The sequence below is a fragment of the Lycorma delicatula genome, chromosome 2 (genome assembly GCF_047948215.1).
Source record: "Lycorma delicatula isolate Av1 chromosome 2, ASM4794821v1, whole genome shotgun sequence".
Lineage (NCBI taxonomy): Eukaryota > Metazoa > Arthropoda > Insecta > Hemiptera > Fulgoridae > Lycorma > Lycorma delicatula.
The window spans coordinates 189,648,401-189,662,055 of record NC_134456.1 but is presented as its reverse complement, the minus strand read 5'-3'; the positions used below and the strand labels follow the sequence as shown (position 1 = coordinate 189,662,055).

General features: G+C 28.1%; 1 protein-coding gene across 1 annotated transcript in view; it reads left to right on the top strand.

Annotated features, from left to right (window-relative positions):
- Nost (Nostrin) overlaps positions 1 to 13,655 on the top strand; it is a 201,614-nt gene that overhangs the window by 175,323 nt on the left and 12,636 nt on the right. Inside the window, exons 5-9 of the mRNA XM_075356900.1 lie at positions 2,375 to 2,481; positions 4,309 to 4,502; positions 7,982 to 8,070; positions 10,901 to 11,036; positions 12,089 to 12,253. Of these exons, the coding sequence (XP_075213015.1) occupies positions 2,375 to 2,481; positions 4,309 to 4,502; positions 7,982 to 8,070; positions 10,901 to 11,036; positions 12,089 to 12,253 (691 nt within the window). The remainder of the gene's footprint in view (positions 1 to 2,374; positions 2,482 to 4,308; positions 4,503 to 7,981; positions 8,071 to 10,900; positions 11,037 to 12,088; positions 12,254 to 13,655) is intronic.

Genomic DNA, 13,655 nt, shown 5'->3' with positions numbered 1-13,655 from the left:
TTTATCATTTTGTAATTATTATTTATCATTCTCTAATTGGCTATTTATTAATTATCAATTTATCCATTCTAATGAGTTTAGTTGTAATTTTTATAATCTGAAAAAAAAATACATAACATCATTTTTGGATACATTGTTTACAGTTGGAAGGAACAGTGTTTTTAGCAGTTTTTGCTGGCTTCATTACTAATTAACCCCTTTGAGTAACAAAATAAATTTTAGATGGTTTTAAAGTACATAAAAATTACTTACTACTGTAAACATTTCAGATTTTTGCCACATATTCTTCATGTGGTTTTTGGGCCCCAAATAGAGACATTTTCAAAATCTTATGATTTGGCAGCCATTTTTTTTAATGAAGGACACTAGTAACAGTCCAATTTTTTTATTATAAGTACTACTATTACCTGAGAGTTAAAAGGTAAAATACAGGCCTGTTACCTTAAGCCCTTCATTATTTATTGTGGGCCCAAAATTTGAAAAAAACAACAATTTGTAAACGTAACTTTAGTAAACATTACAATATTTGGTATGTAACAAAATGAATTTGAGTACACTAAGATGAAGTTCCATCTTAACTCTTTTCAAAAAGCTTTTTTTGACCCTCTGTACAATGTAAAATAAGAATGCTACAGTACAGCTCATGGAAAAAGTAACGAAAGTGGCTGTTTTACCTGTTGGCGAGTTATTAAATAGTCTATTACTCAAAAAAATTTTTTTTTTAAATATAAAAAAGTCCTTTTTCGTTACTACAATGTGGGTAGTTATATACCAAATATCAAAATCAAAAACAGTGATGCACTGATCATTTGTTGAATTAAAATGGAATACCCCTAAATGCAGATTTATTTTTCAAAGAATGTAAATTATATTGTATTTGTTATTAACTTTTATTATATGTATAATATTTTTCAATATCTGCAGGTTAATGAACTGACAACATTTTTTATTATTTTTCCGAATTATATCTGAATTTCCCAAGTGTGAGAAAAATATTTTAAATAGGTTTAATAAATGTGCAACTTTGAAACAAAAGTAGATAAAATCAGATAGTTTAATGTTACCTGAACAAGGTCTCAAAAATAATTATGCTAAACTTTAGAAGTGCAATACAGACCCAAAATTATAAGGAATGATTTCTAGTATAATTCTTAGTTTATATTTTTTGCCAACTGCTTTTAATAGTAATTTTTGTTTTATTTCACTTGTTTAATAATGTTTATTATTAAATTTTTTTAGTATGAAAGTATTTTCTGATTTATTACTATTTTCTGAAAAAAATTTGTTCTGGTTTATATATTTTTTGTATTTTTATTTGATATTTCACTTGTTGAGCTACAATGTGGTTATTTCTTGGAGAAAATGACAATAATAGTCTGCCTTCTTATTTTTAAATCATCACTTACCTAATATCTCATTATACATTAAATCAAAACTTTTGATATATAATGAAAATTGATTCAGATATACTGGAAGTTATTGAGGCGACAAACAAATGAATGAACATTGCCCTATAATTTAATATTAGGTGTTAGCAATGGTAATGCAGTAATCTTTTTTATCTTAATATTTTTTTAAAGTCCATTACTTTTTCTGAAGTATATGTATCTCTTTGAATTAAGCATAAAAATTTTAAGCAATCATCCATTGTCAGCTTCCGTAAAATTACAGGCGTCATTTACAAGCTGACTAGGAAATTTTTTCCTGGTATTTAAAAATATTTTAAGGTTTTATAATATTATAATACATAAATCATTCTCTGCAATACATAATTTATCCCTACAGAAGAAAAATGCATTTTTAAGTCATTTGGGTTGAGTAAAAAATTAAAAAAGAGCATTACTCCATTTAAAATGCAATTTTGTTATTTTAAAATAAAATTGCCATTCTCATTTTTAAAAATTGTATTTAATCTGATCACTTTTTGTGTAATCATATGTGCGCACGCACATACACACATGTGAGTACATAAATATACTTACGTGTGTGTGTGTTTCTACATTACATAGATCATTATTTCTGTTATTTCATTATTATTCTTCATTTTATATTTATATATCAAGATACAGTTTCAGTTTAGTTTCTTTTGCTCAAAGGTTTAAACAATTTTAGTTGACAAAAAAGTAATGTCTTCAGAAAGTATATTACTTGAAACATTACATCAGAAAAAGGAAAAACTTGATTTTGATGTCAGGCACTTCAGATTTAATCTTGCTTATTATTTTTATTTTTAGAACAGGAGTAGAAAAGTTAAAAGGATTCTCTTGTAAAATACTGTTATGTCTATTTAACTCTTTCCCAGTACATCTTGCTTCTATTTGCCTTAATTTTTAGATATCTCTAGTTAAAAAAAAAATCTATTCTGTGTTTTCAGATCACTAGCAAATGCTTTATCTGAAGAAGTAGTTAAACCATTGAGGCAGCTGATAGAATCTCAACATCGAGTAAGAAAATCAGTGGAGACTGCTGTTGATAAAACTGGTAAATATGAAAAACCAAATTTTTAATGTAATTATGGTTAATATTTTAATAAAATGTATGATTTTTTTCCTGACATTTTTATCATCATTATTTAACTGTTTATTTTAATTTCAGTTTAAGTTCATCTGGTAGCTTAATGTTGAAAAGAATTGGATCTAAATACTTTTTGCTAGTAGCATAGCTTCTCTGCCTTAGCTACTTATTCCTTTTTGTATAGGTATATAGTGCATAATCACCAAGGTGTCTCACTTTTTTATAACCTTAAACTTCTTTAATATTTTCATCCTACTGCGTTGTTAACATATTTTTCTAGTTTGTAAGAGTATGCTGTTTTGGTATATGTAATAATTAATGTTAAATAAAATTGTTGATAAGTTTTATAGGCTGAAATCTGTCGATCAATAAAATTGCTTTAATTATTTATTTATAGGGTTTCATATTTATTGAAAGACTTATTGGTAACGACTAAGTTAGTTTGAGACCCATTTTTCCAGGTTAATACTTGCTTAATAGAGTAAATATTTGTTAAATTCAATATAAAATTATTAATGCAATTAAATATTTGTAAAAGAATATAATGTACAATTTATATTAATAAAAATAAACAGTATTTTTTGTACCTTAAGTTGTGATACAGAAATGTCTAGTGCTGAAACATATACATTACTTAAATTTGTAAGCACTAATTTATAAGAACAATTTGTAAGTTACAACATTGTTAATTAATTAGTTAGAATATGGAATATTTCAGTTATAACTATCTTCTTTGTTTATATTTGTTGTATTTCAGTCATGTAAAATTGAAAAGGTTTTCAAGATGAATCAGATAATGAAATTATATGAAAGGAATGTGTATAACACCCTTGATAAAAATGAACAGTATAGAAATCATAATCTTTTCTTTAGAGACTAATTTTCCATTAACTTCAGTTCACTGAAAACAGTAGCATAGTGGTATTGTATTTTTTTATAATTAATGTATATGTTTTCTTAACAAACACAAATATAAGAATGACCTTGTAGTTCCCACGTCTGTCTTAATACATTATTGGTTGAGAAAATGTATAACAATGAATTAGTCAAGGCTGAGAATAATATATCATCAGTATGATTGTTTTTATTTTGTTTTTTATTGATTTGCTGGAACATAGTTTCCCTCTTATAAGTACTTTAGATTATAACTTATGACTCTTTTTGGGTTATATACTGTGTTTGCAGTTAAGGGACTAAAAGACAGTAAGTAGAAAAAAAATAGTCATTTTTATCTATTAATAAATGAATTCTCTGACCACATAACAATTAGTAATATTAAGTTCAATTACTAAAAAGGATCTGACACTTTTTCACCTACAGTTTTATCTATCTCAAATTCCTTTTTAAAATAAATGTAAGAAATATACAAGATGTCATAATAAATAAAAAATAATAAAATGAATTAACAAATTTTTAAATCATATCAAAATAAACATCATTAACTACAGTGCTGCAGAATTGATGAAAGACAGTCACAATAGCTCTAAAAAGGTTTTATGAAAATGTCTATCAGGTATCTAAAAGTTGATTTTCCTTTTTTATGAACTTTTCCCCAAATTTTCTGGAACTTGGATTGAAATTTGATGGCCTTCCTAACCACGGTTCACTAGTGGGAATGTGGTATGGAAATTTATAGTTAAAAACGCCATATCTTAGAGAAATTTGAAACTGGAACTTCCAGTAAAAAATTTAAATACTAATCCTCTGCCTTACAGGTCAACAGAATAGAAAATAGGAAGAAAGGACCTTTATAAACACTTTTAAAAATTAAAGAAAAATTAATATATGTTCCAGGTAAGAGTTTAGGGGAATGGCGATCTGCTGAAAGTAAATCAAAGAAACAGAGTTTTACAAGTGCTCGAGAAAATGAGAAACTTCAAGACGCTATGCTTGATATCAGGCTAGCCAATCCTAACAACACAAAGTTATCAACTAGCACACTACATCTTCATAGTCAAAAAGTTGTGTCAGACAAGGAAAATGCCAAGGTATTATCACATTTCTTGTTTTAGTCAATACTTTTATTAATCTACTCATTAATACATGATATTATTAATTAATATGTATAGTCTATAATATTAAAGAGTTGATGGGTGTATTACAAACTTTGCCAAGTTCAGTTAAGGCTAATTCTGTCTTCTTCCTATGTGTAAGTTGCCATGAGGGCCTCTAATACCTAATTAATTTGTCAGTTAAAACAATGAATCCAATCTTGTTTTCTCACAATAATTTTATATGACCTTACTCTTTGTACTGTGGCTTTAAATTACTGATATAATTTTTTTAAAGTATGTTTTTAAATTTTTCCCTGCTCTCCAGCTAACAAAATCCTTTTTCATTTTGATTATATTCTTTAGTGTTTTGTCTGTCTACAGAAGCTACAGATACAATTTTAAATGACTATAATTGTCACTTAAAGTGACAACATTTTTATGTTATTTTAACATAAAAATGTAATAATAAGTTGATTTCAAGTGACAAAATTCCAATAAATAATTGAAATAATTTGTTGGAAAGAAAATACTGCAAACAAATATAAGATAAAGATTTGTGTTGTCAAAAATTTGAGAACTTAAACTAACTTTTTATGAACTGATTATTAATTGTTAGCGTTAACTTTGCTAGGTGTAGGTCTAATTCCATCTTTTCTTTATCAATTAATATACACTTCTGAAGGGTAAAGGTATTAACTCTTTATCCCATAACTGCTTACCCATTATATCTTGCCAGTGTTGCATTGTCTTTTGTAATAACTGGCTTACTGCTAATTCAGTTTAAACCAGTGGTATGCTGGTGCCAAAACCTGTTCCAATACTGTTTTTTGGGAGAAATAAAAAATGTTCCTTTTTTATAAAATTTATTTTAACTTAAAGTTTGATCTACATTTTAAAATTTAAAATACAAGGTGTGATTGAAAGTTTTTAGACTAGGTTTGTAATTTCAAACTGGCAGTCATCAGTTATATTTCCTCTCATGTCTCAGAGTTGGTGACCTGATTCATATTCCACTGACCATTTACCACCATAGCTCAAGGTCCTCTGCCATTCAAATCAACATTCCTAATATTTCTCCAGTCGCCTATTCCATTTGGTCCAGCCATCTTTCTGGAGGTCTTCTGCATGACCCGTTGCCCTTGATTTTCCCTGAATGATTAGCTTCTCAAAATTTACGCTGGGTCTACAGACTGAAAGAGACTGAAAAAGTGAAGGATACGCTGGAAGCATATTATGGACAACCTCCTCTCTATGCTCAGCTCATTTATAATAGAGTTATTTATTTCTTTTCCATCCATACAATGCAGAGCATTCTTCGGCAGGCCTACATTTTGAATGCATCACTTTTCCTGTGGTCTTCCATCTTGATTATCCAGGTCTCATACAGTAAATTACTTCTAAGAATATTAGTACCTGAAGCAGACTCAGCTTTATATTCCTCATGATTTTACCCTATCCTTCCAACTAGTTGTCAACTTCATAAGCACCTCCTTCACCAAGATAATTCTTCTTCATATTTTGGCTGATGATCCCCCATCTTTGTCTATTGTGGATTGTAAATATACAAAACAGCCCCTTTTGAAATCACCTTTTTAAAGTCACACAGCGCATCACTGATTGGAAGATCGTTTGCTCTGTCTATGATCATAACTTTTGTTTTATCGATGTTTAATCTCAGCCCAAGTACTTCACTTTCTTGCTGAATCTTGCTCAATATTTATTTGCTTTCTTGCTGAATATTGTTCAGTCGAGCAATTCATTTCAACTTCAAAGCCTGCTAACATCATAGCCTGGTCGTATCATTAGCAATCCTTAATTTGGTTTAAACCTGTCCCCAGTAAATTTGTGATGCACAATACCTGTAGAATCAAAGAAAACCACCAACATTGTCTTCACAATCAACAAAATTTTTTGTGCTTTTTTCAATCATGAAGAACTTGGACTATTTCACTGTAATGATTGTGCCTTTGTTTTTGGATCATACCCATCAACCCATGATTCATTGCCTGTAGTATCCTATTTAATAAATATGAGTCAGTTTTGGCCTGATTAATCAGTTCTTGGACACATCTAGTCGATATTGTTTCTCCTAGTATGATAACAATTATGGAATGAATTTCGTGGACCCTCGACACATGTTCAAATCTTCAATTAAAATTGACTGAAGCACATAGAAACTTAAATTCAGTTCATCAGCTATCTCCCTATTTGTAAGTCTATGGTCAAAGCATACTAAAAATAATGAGCTTTCATAATGTTTGCATTGGTTTTTGAAGTGGAAGGCTGGCCAGATTGGGGTTCATCTTCTGATTCATGGCCATCTTTGAACTTGTTGAACAAGATAAAAACATTTGACTGGTCAGACATTTATCCCCAGAAGCTGTTTTTAAGATTTCATAAGTCTTTGAAGCTGATTTCCTGATTTTCAAACAAACTTTGACAAAAATTTATTCTCTTTTTCATCCATTTTGTGAAATCAATAATTCACCAAGAATCAAAAACAGATCTTCACACTCATCAAGATGCCATTCTCTAATGAACAAAAGTGTTACAGTGATTTTTTCAGAATGTCTCAAGGATAATACAAGCTTTCTCTTCTACATCCACAGGCAAGCCTATCTCCTCCTATTGAGCAATGGCAGCATTTGTCTTAAAACTTTCCAGTCACACCTCATATAACCTAAATTATAAAAATCAGAATGCACAATAATGGTCCTTGATTTTTTTATACCCATTGGCAAATGGTGACAAAATAAGTCATTAAAAATCTACTTTGCAAGAAAAGTTAAAAATTAAAAAAAAAAATATGCTTCTTCTTATCAGTATAAAGTTAAAAAATGAATGTGCATTTTTCATAACATTGTTATATAGCCAACTGCCTGTGTCTGTTGACGATATTCTGGCGGTCTGCTGCTACAGGAAAATTTACAAGTGCACCCCATTCTTCAGGATGATGGTAAAAGATACGCACAATTTAATTATTATTGGATGAAATTAATCTCATGATGAAACAGTTATCAGTTGCATCTTTCAGTGTGTTACAATTAACAATATATATAAAAATGAGTAATTTGTGTGGGTTAACACATTTTTCTCTTGAATACATGAAAAGTTTTTTTCTTGATAACATGACATAAAATGTATGGGGGGTTTTTAAATGAAAACATGTATAATATCTGTTTTCAAGTTTCTTCCATGATACTTATATAATTTCATACACTTTACAAATATTAAAGTAATGGCCTGCAAGATTTTTTACCAACAAAAAGATAAATTTTTCATAAATTGTTTCCTTTCTAGTAACAAAAAATATTTGTTTTGTATTCATATCTAAAACCAAACATTCAATGTAAAAAAATGAAATTCCCTTTTGTTCATGTTACTTTAAACAAATTATTTGATGTAAGAAAATGTGTGTTTCTACTGCAGATCTATTTTTTAATTATTTACATTGTAAACATAATTAATTGCAGATGGAATCAAAACGAAGAAAAGCAGAAGATTCTGTTAAAAAGGCTGATGTTGAATACTACACATATTGCATCAGAGCTGAAAGAGCAAGGTAAGTAATTAACTAGAAAGTAAGAGCAATCCCTAATAATTTCATTGTCTGAAAAATTTTGCATACTAAATGGATCTTTTTAGCAAAATGTAATCTAATCTAAACAGGTGAAGAAATAAAATAATAGGTTTTTAAAGGCTTATTATGGATTTATACAGTATGAATATTTTTCATATTTCAGATAATTTTCTTCTTGAGGTGCTATCTTTTATAGATAGTAATCATTATTTAGATGTTACCACTTAACAAATACTCTTAGAATCCTGTGGTCTTTTATGTATTTTATATTATCTTTTTATTCGATTAATTTAGTTTTCAATAAGAAAATAATTATGTTGTTAAGTAAACAAGAGTTTAAAATTCTAGATTCTGTCAATAAAATTATTGTTATTGTATAAAATATACAGTTTAAAGTATATTAATAATGGATTTTATATATATGAGATATTTGATTCATTCATGTGTTTACTATATATTTAGTTTAGCTTTTCCAAAATTTACACATTTAGGGTGAATAAATAGATTATTTATTTATGCAATACCAGGTTACAGAGTAACAGCACAATGACATGATGTCAACAGGACTCTACAGAGATGCCAACACATTTGTTCACAGTCTGGTGTGTAAGAGTAAAGGTATTGGTAAATGTGTAGTCTTTAACAGACTCAGGCTGACCATTCCTGAGACTTGTGATTAATTGAAACCCAACCACCAAAGAACACCGGTATCCACAGTCTAGTATCCAAATCTGTATATAAGCAACTCTCTTTACAAGGACTCAAACCTTAGAACACTTGACTTTGAAAATCAGCTGATTTTGCGATGACAAATTTAACCATTATGGCTAAACTGGATGGCTGTGGTTCTGTAATTACACAGGAGGATTTTTGGTTGTTGGTGTGGTATCTGCACTGTGCAGCAACACAGTGCAGTTACTACACCAACAACGTTTTCCTAACTTTTTCCTAAGGGGTGATTACTACAGGTTCATAGGATTGAAATAAGTGGTCTTTACAGTCACATAAGCCGCTAAGATGTGTTAATCTTTTTATGCACGTAGGCCATTTTCAGGTAACACGTTCGGTTCATTTACCGTGCAAATTTTAAGCATTGTTCATTGTTATTTCATTAAATTTAGATCTGTGATTTAAAATTCAGAGTTAATTGTAAATTACAACAAATATATGAAATATTAATTGTATTGAGCAATACCTCTACTATTGCTCTAATCACAAAAGTTATTATTGGCACAATACACTTCCACCATCAACATAATGGAGTTATATTGAAAAAGCTTCTTTTTCTTCTGAATGCTATGATGAAAAATTAATCCCTTAACTTTCTTTTAAAGATTATTGTGTTTCGATGTATAGAGTATGGATCACCAAAACCCTTCAAAGATTCATATTGTATAATATACAAAAAGCTTTTCCCTTCATTGATTACTGCTTGTCCTGGTAAATGGAAAAAGAAAAGTTATGTATGTAGCTTATGTTGGGAGAAAAACCACAAATTTATTAATATATAATATCCAAACTGTGAATGTCAACAGAGGCTATTTACAACATTCTATTATAGAACCACTTAGAAAGAGGATTATTAACAGTTTAGTAGCTATATTTGAACACAAATTAGTTGGTAAAATTATTACAAATTAGTTTTTATCTCCTAATTTTTTTTTTATATTTTTTTTGTACATCTATTTCTGTAACTAAATATTGTTAAGTATAATGTACATATTTTTAAACTTTGTGAAATGCTTCAAATGTTTTAGTATTTTTTTTAATTATGCTTTTTTTTATTTACAATCAGAAATTGTATGTAATTTTCTTTTTAATAAATAAGTGATAGTTTTATAAACAAGTTGTTTGAAAATATGCTAATTTGATGGTTTTATCACCTTCTCTGTTTTATTTTTTAAGATTTTATATTATTTTACTATTAGTGTAACTAATTAAATTTGAGTTTGTTTATGTAGTTGTATTATACAACTAATTTGGAAATATTTCTAGTATTTTAAATTTTAGTAAAAATTTAAAATTTTGAATTTTTCCATTTAAAAAATTGGAGAAAACTTTTACTGTGAAATAGATGTTCCAAAAGATATATTAAAATCGAAGCATACACTCTTTACAGTTAAAATTTCAATAATAATTGTCAAAAGATTATGTACTTTTTAAATTGTAAATTATGAAATAACAATTTTTTTTTTAAATTGCACATTAAATGTGTGAATACCATCACTTAATAATTTTATTTGAAGTATAGTTGAGCAAAAACTGAAAAATCTGTAAATTAATAAAATAATAAAAATGTCCATCTTGATTGCTAAATAATCATTTCAGTAGTTATAAAGAAATTAGTAGAAGTAATAAAAATATAAAAATAAAACATTAAAAAAATGCTTTATAAGCCATAAAATAAATATGTATACATACATTTTGAAAAATAAAAGATCATCTTTATTTTGTAGATATACATATGTCTTTGCATTGATTCATTAGTGTTTTGTTTCTATTTGTTTTTGTATACATATTTATTTTTACTTTTCTTTGTAATTACTGATGATGATTAACAATCAGATAGTATCTAAATGGCTATACCTAATTCTAGATTTCTGCTTTTATAAATGGTTCTTCATTATTCTCTAAGTTCTTTTTTTCATTGACTTTTAAGTTTATTTTGAATTATTTTTCTTAAACTGGCTTGATTTAGGTATTAATCTTTTTTTTTTTGTTTTTTTCCTTTTGGAATCTAGCTGTAGTACATAAAACTGTCATTGTTTTACAAAATTTTCATATTTTATCATTCTATGTGTTTCTATTTCAGGCTGGAGTGGGAATCAGCTGTTACTCGAGGAAGCCATTGCTTTCAAACTCTTGAAGAAGAAAAATTACAAAATCTTAAAGAATTGGCATTATGTTATTTACATCATTATAAAGGATTAGGTCCAAAACTTGTTCAGGTAAGTAATGCTAAGGACTTATTACATATTAAAAAATTTTTAATTTTCTGTTATGAATGTAAGAAAAAATATACTTATATAATTGTAAAAGTATTATTAAATAATGATTTTTATTTAACAAAACAAAAAAAATATAGAGATAATTGTGTAATCTATATTATTATAGTTTGCATAACAACTAATTATTGTAACTGTAATGAAATTCTGTGAAAGTCTTCTTTTGTAAGGGGTCTGGACTACTCAGGTGGGTTGTTTCACTTTTAGCGTAATGTTTCTAAAAAGCCTTTTTTTTTTACTTGAAAAGTTAATTAAAAGTTTTGTGGTACCCAGTCTACATACACAATTGAAAATTTTGATTCAGAGTTGTTTTATATAAGCATTGTCATTCTGTTTTATTCCATATGTATGTAAGGAGTTATTTCTCAGAAGTTATTTTAAATGGGTTGAAAATATGTGAAAGAAGACTTCCACGTGGTAGTAAAGATGTAGATATACAGGGATGATACCTTAAAGAGGTTTATTTTAAATTTATTTTTAAATTCTAGCAGGAAATTTTGTATAATATTCTTATGAATACAGTATGTTTACATGTTGTAAATGTGATTTTTTGTGACTGATATTTTAAAATGTAAAATATATAACAATCAGCATGTAATTCTATTAATTTTATTTATTTTTTTAAAATGTTAACATAAATATTTTTATGTACAGTATAATTATTTACACAGTAAAAGTTTATATATTTCATACATTTATATTTACATACTGTCATTTTGATTGAGTAAAAATAATGAAATTATAAGTTCAATAGAATAAGGTGTTCATTGCTGTAAGAATTAAGATTAATAACTACCATTTAAAATTGAGAAAGTTGCCCAATAGCTCTTAAGCTTATTTCATGGAAGAACATTACTGAGAACTGAAATAAAGACCCTTTTTTTTATTATTAAATGTGTAGAAAAGGGAGTGGAGATTATTTTTCTACTATTTCTTTATTAAGTAATGTAGCCTTTTCATTATGATTCTCTTATTTCATATTTTTCATTTTTCAGAGTAGTGAACGATTACAGGAACCAATAGAATCATGTGACATTAGCCAAGATTTAGATACAATTGTGTCACTTAAAGGCACAGGACAAACTGTACCAGAACAGCTACTACCAGATTTTTATGCTGAACATATAACATTAGCTATGAATAAGGATCGCCGAAGACAGGTAGGCAAAATAAGTAATTTCATTGTTACATTATGGAAATTTAGATTCTGATTTTGTGAAAAAAAGTAACTTGGCTTTCTGCAACCTTTAGATAGAAAACTGTCCCACAAAAAGAGTGATGATCTCACTGAGGCAATAGAAAGCAACATGGTTCCACAAGTGGTACTAAGTTGGTGACAAAACAATTTTCATGATTCCTTTTCAAGCAAGAAAGGATAAAAGGTAAATGAGGAAGAGAGTTCATCCACAGACGTACTTCTGATCAGTATAGATGCAATATCATCCTGCTCAAAACTACTATCTGGCTAAAATTTCATAAAATGGATTTTAACTTAAAAATTAGTTTTAATTAAACTTTAATTATCCTTGACCTAATTATTCTATTATGAATTATTCTTTTGAGACTTTTATCGGTGGTCTGTTTAGAAAAATGTGAGTTACATTGCATGCAAAGTTAAGTTTGTATGTTTCGTAATACATTTTCTTTGAATGTATCCGTCTTAGATCTCACTATTTTATTTAACACAAATAATGAAGTATAAACATAATCAATTGTTCTGGTGGATAAAAATTCATTTCTGCTTTGAAGAAAATTCTTTAAGTACTTCTGGCTTCTGGTAGGTGATTGATTTTGAGTAATGAGATTTTATTCTAATTTTTAATGGATTAGTCTTAGCTTATGTAAATGTATCTGGAATAAAAATATAGCATACGATTTTTTTAACATTTAATTCCTTGCAAATTTCATTTTCCTTATTAATTTAGCATAACCGTAATTTCATTAACTGGTCATTGTTCAGTACAAAAAATGATGATAATGAATGTAAGCTAAAGAGGTTTCAACCCAGATCTATAAAAATATGCAGTATGTTGGCCAGTTGCAACCTGATTTGCAGTGACCAGAAGACACTGGTTAAAGAAATGACTTATGCCTACAGTGGTCTTGACATTAACAGTGATGCAAGCAAAACTTGTTATTTTTTGACTAGCCGACTAACATTTGCCAATTACAGGGTGTCTCATATAAAACGCAACCCAACCTTATATTGGTAAGTATTGAAATAATAAAAAGACATGTGTAAATGTAAAAGTAATTTTTATTATTACCATCCATTACCTTACATTTAGAGTAAATGTTGGAAGTGGCCGCCATTTTCTTGAATACAAGCTTCAATTCTTTTTACAGCGTTTCTGGCAACTTTTTTCAAAGTTTGTGGCTGGATATTTAATACAGCTTGTTCAATATTGACTTTCAATTGTTCAAGTGTTCGTGGTTTGTTGCTGTAGACTTTTTCTTTGAGGTAACCCCATAGAAAAATAATCTGCCGCAGTCAAATCTGGAGATCTTGGTGGCCACAAGCCTCGACCAATAACACGATTACCAAAGAATTCCTCAACGAAA